Here is a 23,978-nt window from a genome sequence, read left to right on the forward strand (position 1 = left end):
CCCTGAATAAAATTCAAGTCTAAGGGGATTAAGGACCTCAACATAAAGTCAAATACACTAAATTTCATAGTGAGAAATACCCTTGAATGCACTAGTACAGGAGACAATTTCCTGAATAGATCACCAATGGCTCAAGTTCTAAGATCAACAATTGATAAAAGTGACCTCATGAAACTGAAAAGCTTCTGTAAGGCAAAGAACATTATCACTAGGACAAAATGACAGTCTACAGAGTGGGAAAATATCTTCACCAACCCTACATGTGACAGAGGGCTAATATCCAGAATTTATGAAGAACTCAACAAATACCACCAATACCAAGACCCAGGTATAAATCTCCTGGGCTTCTACCCAAAAGATGCCCCACTATTCTACAGGGACACCTGCTGAACTATGTTTATAGTAGCTTTATTTGTAAGGGCCAAAAACTGAAAACCACCTAGATGTTCCTCAACTCAAGAAAATATAAAGAAAATATGGTACATCAACACAATGGAATACTATTCAGCTATTAAAACAAAGATACAATGATTTTTGCAGGCAAATGAATGGAACTTGAGAGAATCATATTGAGTAAGGTAATCCAGAACCAAAAGTACATACACAGTATATACTCACTTATAGGTAGACAGGATATCCATGCTACACTCAACAAACACAAAGAAGCTAAACAGGAAGAAAGGCCCAAGCAAGAATGCTTGAATCTCACTTAGAATGAAGAATAAAATAGTTGTAGTAGGCAGATGGAGGGAAGGAACTGCATGGGAGAGGGGATGGGGGTTAACTGGGGGGGGGGGTAGGATCAGGTGTAGGGATAGACAGGGGAGATGGTCAGATGGCCATGAGAATGAATAGAAATCTGTGGCGGGCAAGGTTTGGAGTCAGTGAGGGGCATCTTGAGGATATGCCAGAGACCTATGAATAAGGGAGGTTCTCAAGAATAAATTAAGGGAACTCAGAGCAATGGGGATGTGGAACCTGAAGAAGCCATACCTATAGACAGAAAATCCAGTGGAGCAATATGGACACCAACCCACCCTCCACACTTTCCACCCAATTTTTATCCTGCCTACAAAAAACACAGAGACTGAGGGAATGGCCAAGAAGTAACTAGCCCAACTAAAGACCCAGCCCATGGACAGGCATCAATCTGTGACACTATTAATCTTATGCTTGAAGACAAGCGCCTAGCATGGCTGTCCTCTAAGAGGCTTCACCCAGCAGCTGTCTCAAAGGGATGCAGAGACCCCACAGCCAAACAGTGGATAGAGCTTGGGGACTCTTACGGAAAAATAGGAGGAAGAATTGAGAGCCCCAAAGTGGATAAGAACTCCACAGACCAACAGGGTCGACTAACCTGGATCCTTGGGGACTCTCTGACTGGATCACCAACCAAAGAGCACACACAGCTGGACTAATCCCCAATTCCCTTCAAATATGTGGCAGATGTGCAGCTCAGTCTTCAGGTGGGTCCCAAACAACTGGAGCAGGGGCTTTCCCTAAAGCTGTTGCCAGTCTGTGGAATCTGTTTCCCTAACTTGGCTGGCTAGTCTGGCTTTAGTGGGAGAAAAAGCACCTAGCACATCAGAGACTTGATGTGCCTGGGTTGGGAGATACTGGGGGTATCCATTCTCTTAGAGGAGAAGGGGAGGGGAGATGGGATAAGGGACTGTGGGAAAGCGGAACCTGGAAGAGGGTCTAGGATTGGGGTGTAAAGTGAATAAATATAAAGAGAGAACCCAGCTATAAAGGCTATTTAAACTATATATTGGTTTTGTTCAGTGCAGGGGTGGAATGGAAACACTCTACAGAAACTACTTTCTCTCCATAACATCCCTGATATCTACTCAACTGGAGTTTATAATCTAGTTTAAATATTTAATTTCAATGAAACAACAGAGAAAACTATTGGAATTTTTTTTTTGATTCTTTTTTTCGGAGCTGGGGACCGAACCCAGGGCCTTGCGCTTCCTAGGTAAGCGCTCTACCACTGAGCTAAATCCCCAGCCCCAACTATTGGAATTTAACCATGGATTACAACTATGCTTTTAGCATAAAAATGATGGCAATTCTTAAATTGTCATTTAAAGGAAAACTAAATACTATGAGGAGTATCTCAATTTAGTGTCAAGTAGTAGACTATGTAGACAGGTGTGCTGGTCCAATTTAATTCACAATTTATTTATAAGTACATATAAGTATCAATTGCTAATGAATATATTCTGAGAAATATTTCAAAGAGATTATTCAGTTATCAAGAGACCGGTGAAAAGGAATGTCAAAATTTCAAGTGTTATAGAAATCACAGTCAAAAACAGGAACTGGGCCTATTTTTTGTAGAATTAGAATCACTAAATGTACTATTTTTAATTTTATGTTATGTAACAGAAAGATAAACTAAGTAGAAATATCATTATATAGGAGCTTATCTCTAATTTTGTTCCTCCTGTCTTCACACATTTATTCATATATTCTCTCTCTCTCTCTCTCTCTCTCTCTCTCTCTCTCTCACACACACACACACACACACGTAATAAAAGATGCTGTCAATTATTATTTCTGTTTAAACAAATGTTAATGGTGTTAATATTCCGATTATATTGCTTTAGTTTGCTTTCTATTATAATAAAGAGCATGATCAAAAGCAACTTGTGAAGGAAAGGGTAAATTTCAGCTTAGTATCAATCACAGTCAGTCATGAAGAGCACTCAGGGAAAGAACTCACAAGGCAGGAACAGAGAAGCAGAACTGAAGCAAAGACCATGGAGGAATACTGCTTACTGACTTGCTCTTTGAAGCTTTATCAGCCTACTTTCTCAGATAGCCCAGGACTACCTGCCCAGGGATGGCACTACTCAGTAGGCTCAGCCCTCCTTCATTAATCATTTATCAAGAAATGTCCCTCAGACTTGCCCACTGACCAATTTAACGGATGCATTTTTCTCAACTGAGGTTCCCTTTCCCCAAATAACCCCAGCTTGTGTCAATTTGACAAAAAAAAAAAACCTAAGCATACATGCATGCACATGCAATTAATTTACTATAAATTACAAACAATATGACTATAGAACAACATTTGTTGACCCATATCAAAACATGTTTCCTGAAATGCTTTAAAAGCTAGTAAAACCATAATCCCTCATTCTGCCACTATATGTTATATATGTATATATATATTTATATATATATATTATACACATATTCAAACCTTTATGCCTCAATGTGTTCAAGATTGCTAATAACTAAAACATCCATTTTATGACCATTTTGAAAATTATATAGCAATAGAAGTTCTACTTCAGTTGAATATACACCTCATCCAGTACTAGCCACCACTCACAACAATTCATAATTTAAATAGTCCTCTGTCTGTGCCTGCAATATCATGGACATTTCTTTTCCAATTCTTTCTTCTTTCTACTGAAATCACAACCAAAATTTATTCTCTTCAGGCTTGTTTAACCTTATAACGTATGTATCGCTTTAAATTATTTGAAAAGCACTACTACAAAGGTCTAATAAATGACACAGCATTCACCTATCTTGTATAGGTGAAGGGAAAAGAAACAACCAATTCTCCATGCACAAATCCCTTGACTTTATAAACCTTTATGGACCAAAACTGTCTAATAGTAACCAGGCAGGCATGATTGTAAATGACTATAAATCTAACACTCAGAAATAGAGGCAGGAAGATTACAAGTTCGAAGCTATCCTGGTACGCATATTGAGTTCAAAGGCCAGCATGAACTGTACAGAAAGACTCTATTAAAAATACAGTTTAATAGTAAATAAAAAGCAACATAAAATTCTTACATTAAACTGTAGTCTGATTATAATGCAGAACAAATTTGAGGTTACTGCGTCCGAAAGAGGCTTAATGCAAAGAACTAAGCAGAGCGTTCCAGGTTGAGCTATCGACACTAGACTAGTGAGATGACAGGTGAGATGACCAAAGCCACAGGCACACATCCAGGACAGGGTGGGAGGGTAACACCAAATGACAAAGGATTTAAACTAGAATCTAGACTTTATAGTACGTACCCTAAAATAGCAAAGCCACTGTAGGCTCTCGGGAGACAATGAAAAAAAATTAGTTAAACATGCTTAGACTGATCGTTTATGTGGTTGTATTATTGAAATACAACACAAGAGAAGGATAAACTCAAGAGTACCAAACAAGAGATCATAAAATATGTCCAGGACCTGGATGGGAAAAGAAATTACATATATCACCATCACTGACTAGCAAGGAACCCTAAAATCTTTTAACTCCAAGGTTAGCTTGAAATCAAGTTATTCTCAAAATGTCCCAACTACAATGATTCACTCTGGATTGAGTCAAATGTCCTAAATCCACTGTGGTGGTTTGAGTAAGAATGGCACCACGGGGTCATAAATTTGACTGCTTAGCCACCAGGGAGTGGAACTATTTGAAAGGATTATGGGCTTGTTGAAAGAAGAATGCATCTGGGAATAAGCTTTGAGTTTTTCAAGAACCCATACCAGGCTCAGTTTTCTCGGTCTCGGCCAGTAGATTAGAATGTAGCTGTCAGCTACTTCTCCACACATTCTGCCATGCTTTCCACTATGGTAAGAATGAACGAAATCCCTAAAACCTCAAATTAAATGCTTTCATTTATAAGTGTTGTCTTGGTCACAAGTGTCTCTTCATAGCAAAAGAACAGTGTCTATGTCAGACGTGTCTTACAAGGAGTGGCATATTGCTCAGAAAGACCTTACCATACTGTTTGTTAGAGGAATATGGAAGACCTTGGAACTTTGGAGTAGAAAAGTAATTGAATGCTTTAAATGGGACTTAAGTGGTCATCCTAGCAGCAAGATGGGAGACAGTCCTGAGGGAAATTTGACTGTGGGGGCCCAGTTCAAGAAGTTTCAGAGGAGAAGATTATTAGTAAGTGGACTAGAAACCATTCTTGTGATATTTTTGCCCTTATACTGAAAGCTTGCCATAATAGAAGCATTTTTGGATGAATGGCTTTGGAGAAATTTCAAGACAGCCTAGTATTAACCATGTCACTCAGTTGTTGTTGGTCACTCTTATGTAGATATATAATGAAAAGGAGCAAACTAGACAAAGAGAGGTACAAAATGTACAGTTTGAGGAGAAAAGGAGCACCAGAAAATATAACATAGAAGACAGAAATTCCAGTGCTCAAGGAGATAAAAATTTTACTGATAGTAAATGGAACAAAGGGAGTAATGTCTTCTGGCCAGACCCTGCCCAGCTAAGCTACCAACTAGTAAAAGGAATTCAAGAAAGCACACGAAGTGAAAAAATACATCAACAACAGAAAGCTGATACAAAGAGGCCAAGCTCCAGACCCAACGGCAGAGCGTGGAAGCTTTCTCCATGTGGTTCTGGCCTTAGGAATACAAGAAAGGGAAAGATAAATAAAAGAAAATGGATGAAAACAAAAATACAAGAAAGGGATTATGGAATCTGCCTTGATGACAATGGAAAGACAGTGAGACCAGGCATGTGTCAGAATGTGTCCTTGATGGAGGCCTAGAGAGGTCTTTTGTGTGAAGTTGTGAAGGGCAAGCCTTGTTAGCATTAGAGGCCCTAACATGTTGGAGATGCTGAGGAAAGATGCTAACAGAGTGGAACCGACCCAAGAGAGAGAAGTGTGCTGCAGTCAACAAAGCTGTAAGGATTTGGAGACCTAAGAGTGCTTTGACACCAGACACGAGATGCAGCATTTGGAATTTGCCCTGCTGTTTTGGGTCTTGCTTTGGTTCCAGCATTTCCTCACTATGCTCCTTTTCCTCCATTTTAGAATGGTAATGTACGTGTGTGTCTCTGTATGCTGCAAGTATGTAATCCTGCTTTTTATTTTATAGGAGTTTACAGTTAAGAGATTGCCAGAAGTTTCTGAGTGTTTGAACTTTTGACTTTTAAACAGTGTTGAGACTATGACAAGACAATGAAGAGTTTTAAAGTTGTATTAAATGCATTTTTAAATTATATGATTCCAAACTTATGGGGCTGAGGAAGTGGAATACGGTTGTCTGAGTAAGAATGCACCATACAGACTCATATATTTGAATGATTAGCCACCAGAAAAAAAATACTGAAAGGACTAGGTTGTGTCACTGGATGAAGGCTTTGAGGTTTTTAAAAGACCTGTGTTTTTCACTTTCTTTCTCTCAGCCAGCAGATCAAGGAAGAGTTCTCAGCTACTTCGCCAGAGTTACACGTGCCACCTACCATGCTCCTAGCCATGATGATAATGGGCCCAAACTGTGAAACTGTAACCAACCCTCAATTAAGTGCTTTCTCTTGTATGAGTTGCCTTGGTATTATGTCACAGCAGTAGGATAGTGTCTAACACATGTGCAGCAACTGAAGTGATATGTTTAACAGCACACAGGACTGGTAAAGACCTAACTATCTCTGAAAAGGAGGCAAAGCATCAGTGAGATATTTTATTTTTTAAAGTAATAACTTTTTAATAAAATTTCCACAAGTTCTCAATCTGTTGTCAGCTGTTTAACATTAGACAAATGCTGGTTTTTCATTGGAACTATATGGTAAAATTACAAAGATTAGGAGTTAATAGTTAAGAGTAACTGGACGGTAAGCAAGTTATTTAAACCTTGCTGAAACTAAAACTTCGTCAGGCATGGTGGCACATGCCTGTAACCCCAGCCCTTGGCAAACAGAGTTTGGCAAGTTACAAGTTCAAGGTCAACCAGGGCTACACAGCAAGAACTTATCACAAAAGAAGAAGCCACACTCTCCTTTCACATACCTATTTAGAAAACACAGACTGAAAACATGAATCCCTCAAAGGTTCACATTTATAGCAGTGTCTCTGCCTTCAGTGGTTTAAGAATTTACACAGTACAAGAATCTTGCCATTTGCTTCTCCCTAAATCATTCTGCTAGTTGACTTACTTCCACTTCCTGGAACTCTGAAGATAAATTCTAAAGTCTTCCTTCCACATGTCACTCTTCAGACATCTGAAGACAGTCACTGTAATGCCTCACTACAAATATGAATATTATAAACCAAACAGTCCCAGAGATTTCAACTATCTATTTTCTACTTCATGTTACAGTCTTCAACAGTCACTAGTTGTCAAGGTTTACCTAGACTATGGAACTCCCAGCAAACACTCCACATATTCCAAGCCATATACAATGATGTAGTCTAGATATCATGTAACTCTCTTGTTTTGCTTTGAATTATATTAATTTGAGACTGCAGAACAGAATGATTTTATTCTGAATTAGCTTGAAAAAAAACAATCCAAACATTTGTTTGCTAGTTTACATTCTTTGACAGTTTAAGTATTTAATAATAAAAATGCACAAAACTAAGAAATGTATATAATAAAGACAGACAAGTTATATAATTTAGAAAATTAAAACATTTATAAATAGAAAAATTAAATTCATAAGCTCCTTTTATATTCTTTCAAAGTTTTCTCTAGCCCATAATAATATCTAATTTTTTAAAAAACATGATCTACTTAACTATAATTGTTAAAGGGGATTTACTATATATTTATATAGCGCTATGGGACATTTTTTAACTTTTGCTTGGTTTTGTTTTCCTAATCACTTTCTTATGCAACTTATATATGGATTATACTCTCAATATACTCATGTCTCAGACTTAGATTTATATAATTAAGAGCTGACTAGAAATTTTTCATCACATCTTTTCACTTTTAACAGAATTTCAGAATCTCAAAACTTAACTGAAAAAATATATTGTTCAATAAAACATTCGACAAAAACTAAAGAAAATAGGATAATTTCCCTAATCCGGTACAGAGTACTTGTCATCGCTGGGCTGTTTTCCGAGTCTTCAAACATGTATAAGATCCTGGTCATCTGCTTCAACCAAGGTAAGTTAATGCAGCAACTCCCTGGTCACAGCACAAACCACAAAGACAGACAGACAACCACCCGCCCTCCCTTTAAACATTTATTTGTGTCTGTGTGAGCATGGGCACATTTGCCTGGTTGCATACAGATGGGCTGATATAGATCTTTTGGAGTTGTTACAGGTGGTCACCAAGAAGCTCATTCTGTGGATGCTGAAACCCCAACTCTGTTTCTTGTGGCTGTATAAACACTCTTTTAAGATCTGAGCCATTGCTCCATAACCTGACAAACTTCAGAGAAGTAAGATTTTTTAAAATGCTGGTGCATAATTGAGAAAAGTAACAGATATCTACCTATGTATTATTTCAGAATGAGCACTAAAAACAAGTATACTAGGTATGTCTCAGGCAAAACAAACAGCAGAAGACCTTTCTGTCTTTGTAAAGTCCCTATGAACTAAGAGTACTTCACAGAGCACAAAATCATATTTTTGCTTAAGACTCTCCTCTTCCCCATTAAATTTTAAAGAAAAATATAGTTTTCCCAAGTTCTGGAATCCTCACTATTCATACACGGTACACCTAAGTTTTATGCAATGAAATTCATCAAATGATTTTTTCTTCCTAGGTCAGATCCCATTAAGTTCACAGACACTTCTCTGCCCTAATCTCTAACCTTGTAAAATACTGCAAATTTTTTAGTGTCATACACAATTTCAATCTTGTCTACTATCTGTGCTCCCAATTTTAATAAATCTAGTAAGTACAGAATTGGTCCCTCTTCAGCGCCCCCCCAAATCAATTGAGAGGAGCAGAAGGGAGGGAAGCCAACCACACATATGACACATATGCTGCCAGTTGTGCAACATTTCATGATTTTTATAATCTGGACCAGTGAACAAGCAGACATGAGCACATACTGCTAAAATAAATACAAAAAATTAAGCTAACACGCTCATGTACTTAGAATAATCTACAATCAAAACAGAATTATCAAAAATTGTTAAAAGAAATATACATAACACACTTAAAATATGATAAAGGACAATCAAAACTATAAGAAAAGTAAATATAACCATGGACAGCTCCTATAGTCAAGAAAAAGAAAAGAAAAGCTAAATTTCTCTGTCCTTGGTTTGCATTTTTTACTAATTTATGTTTGTCAACGACTGTGGTTCATATACAAAGAACGTGTATTTTTTTAAAATTGTTATCTGCTTTAATTTTCGGTAAGTGTTGACCTGCAAGGGGTGTGTGCCATGTGCCTGGTGCTGGGTGGGACAGGACAGAAGGGGGAGTTATCTCCTGGGCTGAGAGGGGTGGATGGATGAGCCTCCATGGAGGACACAAACCCAGATCCTTTGCAAAACTAGCATCTCTCCACTGAGAGCATACCAAAGTCCCAAGTTACATTATTTTAAACACACAACACAAGGCTGATTTCATGAGCATTACCAAATTATCAGGCAATATAATTACAACCATTAATGCTTTACAATGACTGTGGGTCTACTTAATTTTTCTGGCCAGAAGAGAACTGTGCAGCAGACAAGGTTACTAAGAATGAAGGCTACAACTAAGCTATACACCCAGATGCAATCTAATGAACTTTTATAAGATTTTAATTTTTTAAAGTTATGTGTCTATTAGGTCTCTGCATGTAAGTGCAGTGACCTTGAAAGTCAAAAGAGGATGATGACAGATCTTTTGGAGTTGCTGTGAGCCTTCTGACAAGGGTTCTGAAGAGAAAGCCCTGGAAGCCATCTGGAAGAGCAGCAAGCACTCTTCATCTCTGACCCTCTGACCCATCTTTCCTGCCCCCATCCAATATACTTTTTAGTCTAAATTATACAGAATTATATTCAAATCCTTCAATTATCAGTGTGTTATCAATACTAGATGTACTGGATCAAATCAATAATAATGTTATATTTAGTTATCCAGCAAATTACTTCCAAAAATGTGAGCTACTGCCTATATAAAATCCAATGCAAGTGTTACAGTTCAAGTATACCTTTCTAGGAGGTAAAGGCCCACACATAATTAATACAAGTCTACCCAATAATAATACTTAAAAGAACATTTCCTTGTAAGCACAATTGCAAGTCTGTAGACAAGCCTGTTACTCTTGAGAGCTTGGATAGGAAACACCTCTACAAAAAGGATGAGTTCTAGAACTGATGATACATTAGACACTAGCTACTAGGAGTCTATCTGACTTTAAACAAATGTCTATAAGCAAAGGTATATGGAATAATTTTAGAATATTAGAAGCACAAAATAGGTTAATATAGTAACAAATTTCCATAATCCCAGCATTTGGGAAGTAGAGGCAGAAGGACCAGATACTTAAAGCCAACCTTAACTAAATAGCAGTTTGAGGCCAGCTGGGACTTCATAAACCCTTTCTCAACAAGAAGAAAATAGAATCACAAAACAAATTCTTGTCAGTAAAAAAATCCCTTACTGTGGGCATCTGTCTCTACTCACTAGTTCACTGACATTATATTGCCCCAGCATAAACTGTTGTTGCATATTAAATAATAATTAAGCAGAAATGACAGGCTGAAGGCTGTTTTTCATGACTCATACTAGTATGTGAAGCACAAAATCAAAACGAGAACAAAGAAGCTTAAAATAAAACTAGCATTAAAAAACAAAAACAAAAAGCTCAATTTAAAGCTCCTTAAATCATGTATTTTGGCGGCACCATGTGGCAGAACTATGAACTGCTGTTGACATCCACTGTATGTTGTAAACTACTTGAATATTTAATATGAGGGAAATTTTTAAACTATTGTACCAGCTAAATAGTAAAATCAGAAAATCAATTATCAATACAAAGGTGGCTACTATTGAAAATAAATATATTAAAGCAAGAATTTTAGGAATATGTTAGACCAATGTTGGAGGCACAGAGGTCTTGTGCAGACCAATAATAAGCACTAGGTAGAGGAAACAGGAATGTTAACCACACAGGACTGTTCCTTTTCAAAGGAAGAGGTTCACAACCTGTTATTTGCCCAGAAGGCTGAGAGTGGACATGTTTTACAGCTTGGTGACATTTGCACTGTCTGTGTGGTCAGGATCCTCACCCAGATCTGTGTTCTTTGTTATTTTGCTTATAAATTAAATTAGTTTAATCTTTTATGGTATAATTTATCAGTATCTTTGTATGGGGTGTGGGTGTGGGTGTGCACACTGTACACACAAAACCACCATGGCCATCAGAATAGCCATCTGCAGGAGGAGTTTTGTTCAAAACTTTGCCAATCTATAGAACCTATCTTTTTGGAAGGAGTCACATGTAAAAGATGTCACATACATTTCCCAAAGAGTTTCAATTATGTGTATATTAGGTCTGTACATATGAGTGCAGTAACTTTGAAAGTCAGAATAAAGTCTTAAACTTTACTGTGCACAAAGTACTGGATTCATTATCACCAGGGAGCTTTTCACCTAAAATACAGGCTACTTAGTCTTTCTGAGCAAAACTACCTTCTTGCCTCCTGCAGATGGGTTATTCTGATAGCCATGGTGGTTGCAGATACACACACACATGCACATGCACACACTATACAAAGGTATTAAGAAATCATACCATTAAAGATTATAAGCTAATTTAATTTATAAACAAAATCACAGGAAACCTCTCTAAGCAGTTAATAACCGTAACTACACAACAAATATAACCCTGATATACTTAAACACTAGTTTTCTAGATATTGTTACAAAAATGTTTCTGGACTTCTACATAATTGTTTTATAATCTTGGTTTTATTATAATTTACAGGAAGCTGGGCAGAAGTGGTACACACTTTTAATCCAAGCACTTGGGAGGCAGAGGTAGGTAGACCTTTGTGTGTTCAACACTAGCCTGATCTACATACATCTGGGTAGCCAGAGCTACAGAGAAGGCTGTTCTCGGATAAATATGATAAATGGATGAACAGATAGATGGATGGACTTATGGATGGACGGGCAGATGGACAGGTGAGTGGGTGGGCAGGTAAGGCAGCCAGGCAGGTTGGTGGAAATTTCAGATAAGGAAATAACCAAAAGACTGCACCATCACAAATGAGCTGGATGACTAACTCACTTTTTCATACTGTTGTTCAGCTATGAAAAATATCTGAATCACAGCATACAGAAGACAGAAGCAGGAAGATTTCTGAGTCGAAAGTAAGCCTGGTCTATATAGTATGTTCCAGGAAAGCCAGAATTACACAATTGAGACCCTAACTCAAAAAAAGTCATACATAAGCTTTGAATTTATAGAGAAATAATATGCCAAGAAAGGGTCAACTCTTAGGGGGAAGCTCTTGATTTTAAATTATCAGAACACAAATATGTATGTTGGCAGATATAAATATACTGAGGTGTTGTTTTTTATGTAAAGATATTTGAACTAGCCCTTTAATAAGTTAAATAAAACTATAGATGTGGGAGATAAAAAGAATCCTTAGAAACCCAGGTGTTGTGGCACACTCTTTAATTCCAGCACTCAGGAGAGAGAGGCAAAAGTATCCTGTGAGTTTAAGATCAGCCTGGTCTACATATCAAGTTTTAGTCTAACAAGAGCTACAGAGTCTCAAAGAAATTTCTGAGATCCCACCAAATAACCTTGACATTTTGAAGTCTAAATGCCAGATCACTCATACCACATCTATATTCAGTATTGACACTGAATGAAACTACAGGATTTCTGTGCTTTTGGTTCTAGTCCTCTATTAAGCTGCTTTCATGCATATTAACTGAAGAGTACTTGTGGCCCACTAATTAAAATAAGTGCTACCAAGGTAAGAATTATGATGGTTATTAAGGTCATCAAAGAATCTCAAAGAAAAAGAAAATTCAAATAGAATATATATGAATACATTTCAAAAAATTTGTCCCTTTTTAAGGGCTGAAGACACATAGTTGAGTTAATGGAATTTTGGTCTTATCATTTGGTCATGTGAAAATGGATTGTGTAAAATGTTAAAACTGATGGCTGCTTCTCATTTAACAAGGTGAATTTTAAAACAAATTCAACTATTTTATTCTTTTCAGTATCAACTGAGATAGTGTGAAAGATCTCTACTTAAATCTAGAAGGGTTATATTCTGAAAGAATTTTCCTCTATTTACAATGATTCCATTGTATTTTAACCATTATTTTATATTTAGCTTAAATATCTATTAGAATTATTTTTAATAAAAAACCAAAGTTTTCTATTTCAAAACAATTTATTGACAAATTCTCTAAATCTAAAACCCTGCATGTGTTTTATACTTTGCCCATCAATCTGGAAATAATAGCTCATGAGAAAAAAAGCACCAATTATCTTTCAAGTCAAGACTCACAATAGTAATACTTTTTCCTCAGCATCTAACTAAAAGTTGTGTGACATAGAGAAGTCAACACCTAATTTTTATGTGAAGCCAGAAAATAAAATATTTACAAAATTCCATTCAACAATTAGAAAAATAAAAATCCCTACGTATCTTTTCAAATCAGATACAAGACGCAGCACATATCAGCTGCAGATTAAATAGAGAGAAAAGCAGTGGTAGTAAAACCATGAACACTGACACATGAAAGTTTCTACAAATTAGAATTATCAAGAAAAATTACTTGCTCAGAGAAAAAGCAAGTATAGCCAAGAAATACTGTAAACTGTTTCAAAAAGAAAAACGAAGGAAAGTTCAAGTAACTGATGTCACATCTCTGAATTTCCTCCATTCTTCCTAAAATCTGCCAAAGGTCACCAAAGCAAACCTTCCTAGAGCTACCTCAAGAATCTTTCCAGCAGAGAATCTCAGCCTGTTTTTAAAAACATCAAATGGTCACCAAGAAAAAAAAATCTGCTGCTGGTATCAGAGACCACCTCACACCGAAACAAGGAAAGATGCAGCACCTGGGCTGCACTGACTTGTTAGCACATTACCTGATAAGGTCATTCCTTGTTTTCTAGCAAAAAATAGAAATTGTTTTAAGTGTGAACAGGGTCACATTTTAAAGGAACCGATAGTCAATTATCTTACATGTCTCCACTGACCAAACGTTAAGTAAAGAACCTAGCATGCAAGTCTGCATTTGACCCATTAAATTCGATGACTTCTGGAGGCTAAACTAGAAAGAAATCAAGTTCCAAGGCTAGTTTGAGCCAATATAGCAAGTTCCTACCTCAGAAACCTACATGCATAAATAGGTAAACTTACGATATATATCCTTATTTTATATGAAATGAAATTTAAGTATTTTTAATTTTAAAAATAAGCATTGTATTTTTAATAATAAGTAAATGAATGCTTAAAATGCTGGATGACTAAGGTAAGGAAAGTTCTTCTGATATGAACATAGAGACAGGCTCCAGGAAGCATGAATAAAAGGTTCTATTGGCAATAAACCCACCCCCAATTTGGCCTTCTTTCTAGCAAAGGTATTTTCATTAGAAGAGAGCTTGCTTTAGCTAGGGCAGAAACTACATTTTTAACTACTGTAAGGTTCTTCTGATCAAAAGTCATTTGAAGTGAATGAATAGAATGGCTTCTAATACTCTTTCAGGTGTCTACTATCCCTAAAGAATTGTATTGTTTTTGTTTCAAAACAAATGATCATTTACATGCATAACACCTTTTATTCCTATTCAAGTTTGCAAACTTGAAAAATGGGGACAGCAAGCCCAAGATTATATGGAAACTATAAGTATATTAACAGCACGTTCTTGAAGAGATGGGGAAAAAAAGACAGTTAAGTGATTGTTTATATCACATACAAGATACCAAATCTCACCTAGTCAGACTGTGTTTAGCTTGGTGGTAAATAGTTAGCTTAGCAATGTCATTTTAAAACTCACCAAGATATACCTGGATAATGATGACTGATAAAAACACCAAATTGAAGGTTAAAGGAATAGCAAAACAAATTCTAAGGAAAATTAGTATAGCCAAAGAAAGTATCTTTAAGTAGCTCATACTATCTACAAAATTAAATTTCTGAAATAATTTTTAAAATAAAGCCAAAAATGTATTAATATATTAAAAACTCTACCTGAGTCACTCTTCAGAGTCAGTAACAACCGCTCAAACCTCAAGAAAGCAAAAGTAGTTCTTGGTCTACTGAAAAGATTATGAGACACTCTTCACCCTACTATTACCTCCTAGAACATATCACTGCCACCAACTAGCCTCAATGTTGGCATAAAACCCTTCACTTCTTACCTTAGGGAAAACTGTTCTAGAAAGGAAGGCCTCAGCCCTATAAGACCTGCCATTAAGGATCCAACATTACTAAAGGGAAAAGCAAGCAAGAACACTGCTACTTAACTTCTCCATGGTACACAGCACCTCCAGTCTACACACATTTCCTGACCCTGCTTTAAGATCTTTAAAGGCCTCACATATGCTCTCTGACCAAGGCTTCCTAGATTCCTGGTCTAGATTTTCCACTTCCCTTCTCTCCTGTCCCTTGCTTGTCTGAACAGTATTGTCAACAGCTCCATTTAGACTCTAGTCACACACAGTAAGTATTGTTGTATTGTGTTCCCTACTTACACCCTCAGACCTGGTTACTGTGCTCTAATAAGCTCTAGGGTTTACAATAGATTTAAAAAAAAAAACCTTAGAATTTAACATAGGGCCATTCATCCGCTAAGGCTACATCTCAGCCCATTTTTAAAATACTAAACATATTCTATTAAATTTTCTCCCTGAACAGAAACAAGAATACATAAAATACAAACTTCTGTTTTTCTTTAAGCTAAAAGTTCTAATACAATACTAATAAAATCCAAAATAAGTGATTTAAATAATCAGCACTCACACTCTGGAAGGTGTCTGAGGCATGTGGAATGCATGTACACCAGGGTCGCTATGAATATATCCAAACACAAAACTATAAACATACTCTAAACATTGAGATTTGTTTTGAAAATGTTTAACCTCAATTGTGCAGCTCTCAAGTGCAAATTTTGTGTATGACAATATTGTGTCAAATGTGAAAGGTTAAACATCTGCCAGGGTACTGGCTAATTATGTCAACTTGACACAAGCTGGACTCATTAAGGAAAGCAGACTCTCAATTGAGAAACTGTCTCAATCAGGCCTATGGGTGAGCTTATGGTACATTGTCTTGATCTATGATTGCTGTGAGAGGACCCACTAACTGTGGATGATGCCACCTGGCAGCCCAATATGCTGGAAGAAAGCAGACTGAACAAGACATGTGGACAGAGTCAATAAACACTATTCCTTCAAGTCCTCTTGCCTCCAGGTTCCTGCTTGAGTTCCTATACTGACTTCTTTCGATAATAGACTGCATTATGGAAGCTCTATAAGCCCTCTCCTCCCCAGGTTGCTTTTGGTCATAATATTTTATCAAAGCAATAGAAACCATAATTAAGACACACAGCTAATTTTATCACTAACAAAACAAATTAGGAATACTCTATCTTTTCTTTGATTAGTAATAGTGAAATATAGCCCTAGGACTAAATTTAAAAATATCCCCAGAGGGGAGTTAAAAGGCTATTGAAGAGCTTCTGACTTCATATGAAATCTTATCTTTATGGGGCCACTGTATGGGCAAACCCTTGTCTATTTAAAAAACATGCTATAAACATAGTAAAAATTAGGACAACCCTAAAGTTTTCTTTAGAGTATCAAGCAAGCATATTTTATATATCCTAAATCTCAAGTCATCCCACCAACATGTACGGAAATGCAGTTGTTTAGAAACATGAAATTTGAAGAAAATTGTCATTAATATCTCTTAATGATGCTTTTTGCCTTTCATGAGTCATAACTACAAATTTCCAGATTGGTGAGTATAAAGCTATGTCTACACATGACCCGCATGAAATATCTGTGGTTTTATGAATCTCTAACCCTTCCCACCAAGAATTCATTGTGTAGACGTCACCAAACATGTAAGGACAGAATTAAAAACTGTCCTTAATTAAAATTTGTGTAAAATAACGAATTCTGTAACATATATCAGACTTTTTATCAAATAAGGATTATCTTTTAAGAAAGAATACTTTATAACCAAAACTAAACTTCCCTCTAAGTAACTAGTACTTAAAAAGCAACTAGGAAATTAAAAAGCAATTAGGAAAATCATTCAGGAGTCAAGTCTCAGGACAATTATGAGTTTTGAACTTGTCCTCCTGCTCTGGTCTCAGAGAACTGAGATAAAATTTGAAGATACAACTACTGTCCAGAGTTCAAGTCAATGACTGCATATCTACCACAGACAGCTGTCCTAATGTCAACATATCAAGTATTTCTAAACTTACCCAAATGAAGCAGTGTAAACTGAGCTGCCAGTTCCTTTGCATCCTCCAGCGTTGTGCAGAGTTTATCTGGCATGAAGTAACTCTGGGATCCATTTGCAATTGCAGGAATAACTATTTTATACACCAAGAGTACTTTTCCATCCTGACTGGTTGTTGAATATAAATAATATTCTGGTGGTGCCCAATTATTTTTGTTGCAGTAATAATCCAAATGCATCACTGCAGAATTAAAATGATTGGATTTTAAAGAATACATACTAATTGGGGTAAGCTTTGTTCCAGGAAAAAAAGGATAAGTACATCTTTCAATCTCAGGGGGGCTTGGACTATGCTGACCATTGAGACGCGTGGGGAGAGTTGGTGGCTTGCCTAGACTTTTGGAGTGACTCTCTTCCTTGTTAGCATAAACAAGTAGGTTTTCTGAATTGGGGCTGATCTGGCCATTAAGATGCTGTCGCCAAGTATTTTCTTTATTTACTGGCTTTGCCAGGGTTACCTCAATACTGGCTCCATCAATGCATTTTCCATTCATAACAGACATAGCAGCCACTGCATCTTCCCGGTTGAAAAAGTGAACGAATGCATAATCTCTAAGTTTCTTTACTCGTTCCACTGCACCAGGCTTGAACTTATTGAATTCTGCTTTAATTGTTTCCTCTGTGGTTGAGATCATTAGATTTCTTACATAGAGAACTTTAACTCTCTGCATGGTTTCCTCATCAACTTCTTTCTCTGGATCAGCCCAATCTACCTGAATGGTGTGGCCCCAGAGTTGAAATGTTCCTGAAAAAAATTGCATGAATTAATTTGAAGGTAGCTAAAGCGAAGAGTACAAGTCTAAAGAGAAATTCTAACAATCTCTCCAAGTAAACAAACTCAAACACCTATCAAAACATCTGATTGACCACTTGTGCCTATTCACACAAAGTTTTTATTAAGGTAAACATAATCAGAACTTATGACAGACTTTAAGAGTTGGTAAGAAAAGACTTTAATGATTGATCACTGCAATAATTAAATAATGCTCTCTGGATGTTTACTAAACATAATGAACAAAGTTATATACACATTAAAACGTCAGTTAAAGGGTAGACACATTCAATAATCAGCAAATGTAACTCATTTTGTAGGCACAATTTCTTGTACCTTAGAGTCATTTAATTTACTTCCTCAATAAAACAAATATTTTTTCCACGTGGCATTATATATCTTGTTCTAAACTTTACTTGTGTATATTTTTATAATGAGATTAAAATGTAAAATAACCTTTGAAAGGCTGTTGTACCTGGAATCAGCTTTCTCCTGGCCATAGCAGCAGCTCTGTGAGACTCATACTCAACAAATGCAAAACCGCGGTTCTTGGTTTTGTCAGTTGCACTTGGATAAACAATCACATCTACAACACCTTCTGTAACTTTCTTCATTTCATCCAAAATTTCTTCCTTTTTCTTTTCTTTGGGAATTGCTCCAATAAATAATCTGCAATTATCCAAGCTTACACACACACCAATAAACTTCCCAGGTCGAATCTCATAATTGTTAAGAATCCGGATGGCTAATTGAGCTTCTTCTTTAGTAGTATACATCACGAAAGCATAACCTCTATTTTCACCACTAAATTCCATCATCAGTCGAAATTCATATATCTTCCCAGCTCTTTCAAATACAGGAACCAATTCATCTTCATACATATCACGAGGTATTTTTCCAACAAAAACTTCACAACCTCTAGGGGGAGGTGGACCTTCCCAACCTGAAAAAATAAAGATAAACACAACTAAAAATTAAAATCTACAAAGCTATATTCATAACAATCATATCCTTGGTGCTGGAGAGATGCCTCCGTGGTTAAGAGTACTGACTGCTCTTCCAAAGGTCCTGAGTTCAATTCCCAGCAATCACATGGTGGCTCAGAACCATCTGTAATGGGATCTGATGCCCTCTTTTGGTGTCTCAAGAGATCAGCAGTGTACTAAGATATATAAAAAAATCTTAAAAGAATAAAACAATCATTTGTTCACTCAATAAACTGTCTACAAGCAGTATTCTAAGTATTGAAGGACAAAATCTAATGATGTTCCTTCCCTTCTGAAGCTTATTTTGACAAAACTCTAGGAGACAATGTAAATGACAAAATTCTGTGAGAAAAATACAGCTACACGGGAGGTGTTACTATTAATGAATTGGTAATCTCTGAACACAAAGTTTATGCAATGACCAAAGTGAAACCAAGAGTTAAGTACTGGATTATCAGGGAGAGAAGTGAAGAGAAAACTACAATACATATGCCTTCCTGCCTGAAGTGCACTACATGGAGGAGAGCAGCAGTGAGGGACGCAGCAACTGAGAACTAGCAATGTCATCATTAGAGTCTGAGCAAAGGGAATGCATCTGGAATGGTAAGGGCCATGCCTATTTGAATCTGGCTAGAGAAGTACTATGCCTTTACTCACTGCTCCTTCAGCCTCCCCAAATGACTTGCCTAGAATTCCTTGAGTATACTTTTCCCCAATGCCCTAAATGTTGATTTATTGCTCAATCAAAACCACTTCTTAAATAAGAGCAACATTTTCAATAAATTCATAATCTCTTTCAAAACCATTAATCATGGCTGAAACTGGCTGGGACGCTTGTGGGAATTATACCTCATCTAAATGACTATGTCAAATATTTAATTTAAGCATGTACAAGCAAATCCCTACCTGGAGGAGGACCACCAAATTTCCTTTGCCCATTTTCTTGGACCATGTTGTAGCCAGTCTTTTCCATCAGAGCCAGCAATGCGGCTTCATTCTGAGTGCCAGTGCGTACTTTACTGCATCCATTTGTTCCATCAGTGTTCTCTTCGTTCATGGCTGCAATTCCTAAAACAAGGTCAAATAACTGTAAGCTGATAGCACAGCTCTTTAGGTCTGCCAAAGCAGTCTCCAGCTTCACTGGAATAGAAACTGGAAACGTTTTCAAGCTGCTCTTCTACTAAGCAGCACCTTCAGATAATCTAAGAAGGAGGAAGGGAGGAAACATAGAGCAGAATCAAGAAATAAAGAGAAATCACAAGTGAGAGTTAGGGAAAAAGAAACCCAAAAAGTAGCAAAATACACTTCCATCAATAAATCCAAAGTCACTGTCAATCTACAGAGCCAGAGTTTTAAATAATTCTGTCATTTGGGCCAACTGAATCTTTCCTGTGAGTACAAACACCACACTTGTCAGATACACATGACCTGATTTCTATGCTGTTCATGGTTTCAGCAATCTTCAAAAGTTTCAATAATTTCCAGAAACAAAGACTTCATATCTGCCCATTTGTATCTACCAGAAGTTTTCAGAGAGTGAATAGAAACACATAATTACCAATCATCTGAGAAGAAACAGGAGTTAATGTGATATTCAATTTGCATCAGCTTAAGAGACTTTTATTAGCTTGATGGATAAGTACTTCTTCAGCATCCTATATGAAATGTATTTATGTATGTGTATGATTTCATATGTGTGGGTAAGCATAGCATGCTTGTGCACAGCTATGCATATGGAAGCCAGTAATCAACCTTGGCTATGACTCCTCTGGTGCTGGAATTATAAGTACATGCCACCAGGCCCAGTTTTTTTTTTCTTTAAACTAGGATCAAACTTAGGTCCTCATACTTACACGACAAGTACATTTCCAACTGACTTAACTCCCACTATATTTTAATTTTTAAAATTGCCATATTTTTATTTCCTAATGATCATCATTGTAGTTGTCTCTCACATAGTATTATTATAAATAACTACAAAAATTTTAAGTTCATATTATGAACAGTAGACTGAAAAATATCTTGATTGAGAATATAATCTTCCTAATTTTAACATGGAAACCAGGCCACTGTGGTACAGCATTTTTAGAATTCCATTTAGTCCTTGACCGTACCACCCTGACCATGGCCAAGCTTGTATAATCTTAGAAGTGAAGCAGAGTTATGCCTGGTTAGTATTTTAAGATGGAAGAAATAAAAATTTTAAGCCAGTGTACCTTAATTTTAGCCTTTCTTCCTGTGTAACTTTGACAACTTCATTTCTTTACACATCATTCATTTAAACAGACATACCATTGTAAGTTCTCACAAGACTTCTTTTCTTAAGGTAGACTAACACAGTATGTAAAAGGGCTACTAGCAATTTCCATAAGGATCAAGTAAGTGCCTTAATAAATATGAGAATGGCTGTGCATTTATCCTTTAAGTGCTCACAGTGTTGACGTAGGGTGTACTGTCTTTTATTTCAGAAACAACTTTCATTTCTCAAAGTAGAATAGATGTGACACAACAAATACAAACTTGGACTGACTCTAAGAACTGGTACACAGGTTCACAGTGGGTTCAGGAGAGGATGGGACTGGCGAGGATGCCACCAGTTACTCTAGGGCAGAGGATCCCATCATATATCCTGCATATTAGATAGCTATAATTCATTAATAGTAGCAAAATTACAGTTACAAAGTAGCAACAAAAGAATTTTATGGCTAGGGTCACTACATCATGAGGATCTGTATTAAAGAGTCATGGCACTGGGAAGGTTAAGAACAGCTTGTCTGGAGCAAGGAGACTACCACGATAGCTCTCAGCTAGTGCTTCAGAGGTAAGCATGGAGTTATAGTGAGATGGCTTGGGTTCATAACCTTTCTTTTCACTCAGTAGCTACATAATAGAATAAATTATTAATTATACTGTACCTCAGTTTTTTCATATGTAATATGCTGATAACCTTTTATTATTTACAAAATATATTTTATAAAAATAAAAGGAAATGTTTAACAAATAGATCAGCTGATGACTAAGTAAAAGGATTAGGTCTGTTACCTTAAAACAATTATTCAGAAATTCTAATTTTATATATATTTGAATAGTTCATATCAACTCATATATGTAAATAACTATAGAAACTAGTTATTCAGTTTATCTGTACAATAACTGGCTTCAAAACAAAACTTTGATGCCAGTTACAAACAGGAAAAGAATAATACAATGTTTACTTTTACATGTTTATTATAAATACAAAGGCATTAATAAGTATCATCTCTAATCCCCACAATAAAAGCTATGTGCTTTTATAAGAGAAAAAAAAGAAAGAGAGGAAACCAGAACAACTCTACTGTCCAAGGTCCCCAAGCCAGAAAGTGGTATAGAATTCAAAACCAGGTCACCTTGATTTCAAATTCTCACCACTGCCAAGAAAATTATTCTGACATACAATGTCTTGTGTTACTGAGTAGCAGTAGGTATTGAGAACCAATTGTATCTCTTATTTCTGGGATATAACAATAAACTATCACCAAAAACTCATAGCTTATATGCTAGTTCAGAAAACAATCTATCCATAAGTCATATAATGTTACCAGGGGGTCAGGATAAGGCTATGTGGCAGTTGGAGGTTGGCGGAAACGGGTGTGATGGTTAATACCTGTAAGGGATGACCCCTTTGGGAGCTGAATAATCCTTTCATGGGAGTTGCCTAAGACCACTGGAAAATACAGGTTTATATTACAATTCATAACAATATGAAATTTCAGTTATGAAGTAACAACAAAAACTTTATGGCTGGGGGATCACCACAAGAATCTATATTAAAAGGGTCAAATCTTAGGAAGGCTGAGAACCCCTGCTATAGAACCACTAATGAGACAAACCTCTCTATACACTGTGAAGATTTCTCTACATTAATCTCTGGGCACATCTGTGAGGGATTTTCTTAATTATGTTAACTGGTTGATTATGAAGTAGGAGGTTCCCTCCTGTATGTGGGGTGCCCTTCCAAGGGTGGCCCAAATATCAGAAGTTCTGAGGAAAGAGCTTTTGCTTTATGCCAGACTGCATTCACATCATATCCTCAAGATCCTCTACACTGATGCTATCTATCATTGTGGCACTGCCTGCTGACATTGGAACCCAGCTTCTTGGCCTTCCAACATGGACCAAAGATGAATGGGTCTCCAGGAATCCTCCAGGTGTTCCTCACCAGATTGGGACTGCTGAGTCATATAGCCATGTGGACTGAGAAGCTATCAGGTTCTTGACCTCTCCAGTGTGAAGTCACCCAGAGTGTATCATGTATGCCTATAAGAAAAATATCCTTTGGATATATATTCATTCTGCTGGCTCTGTTCCTCTAGAGAACAGTGTACAATTTTAAACAGGACAGTCAGGATGAAAAACAGGGACGCTTTCATCTAAGAGTCAAAGAGCCTACCCATGTACCTATAGAGAAAAACACCGCACACAGAGAAACAAAGACAGAGACAGAGAAAAAGAGACAAAGACAGACAGACAGAGAAAATGGAATAGATAAACATGTTTGGCATGTGCAACATATACCAAAGAACACATGAAAGTAAGGGAAAAACTGGGAAAGGAAATTACATTTGAAATGTAAATAAAGAAATATATCTAATAAAAAAAGAAAAGAAAGTAAAGGAAAATTCTCGGGACAGTAACTACCGCCAAGTCACATTTGCCTTTTAAGCTGGGTAACTTCAGCTTATTTCATATGGAATTAAATGAGAATCACTGAAAATTGTGAGCACAGAAATCACTTGATTGTCCAGTCTTATGGACTACTACTATGTAGGTGGAGTGATGAAGGTGACAGAGATAGAATCTGAAGGGCAACATGAATCAGTCTTGTTTAGGGGTACATCCTAGAGAATTTTCAGGCTTCATGGAGTCAAAATTGAGGATGACAGCAAACTCTGAGCCAGAACACTAAAAGAGGAACACTGACCAGATTTTGTGGATGGATTTTGGACATATTAAATTTGAGTATCTATTAAATGATCAATCCAAAGTCTAACAAATGCTTAAAG

General features: G+C 36.6%; 1 protein-coding gene across 9 annotated transcripts in view; it reads right to left on the reverse strand.

Annotated features, from left to right (window-relative positions):
• Nucleotides 1-23,978, reverse strand: part of Rbm46 (RNA binding motif protein 46) — a 51,719-nt gene that overhangs the window by 13,965 nt on the left and 13,776 nt on the right. For 8 of the 9 annotated variants that reach the window (XM_063281816.1, XM_017590872.3, XM_039102297.2 and 5 more), the window contains exons 2-4: nt 19,843-20,004; nt 18,426-18,893; nt 17,141-17,923 (exon numbers count right to left, since the gene is read on the reverse strand). In XM_063281816.1, the coding sequence (XP_063137886.1) occupies nt 17,141-17,923; nt 18,426-18,893; nt 19,843-19,993 (1,402 nt within the window). In that variant the 5' untranslated portion in view covers nt 19,994-20,004. Of the gene's footprint in view, nt 1-17,140; nt 17,924-18,425; nt 18,894-19,842; nt 20,005-23,978 lie in introns of those variants that run through there. The other variant, XM_063281818.1, reaches the window with a different exon arrangement.

The sequence above is a fragment of the Rattus norvegicus genome, chromosome 2 (assembly GCF_036323735.1).
Source record: "Rattus norvegicus strain BN/NHsdMcwi chromosome 2, GRCr8, whole genome shotgun sequence".
Lineage (NCBI taxonomy): Eukaryota > Metazoa > Chordata > Mammalia > Rodentia > Muridae > Rattus > Rattus norvegicus.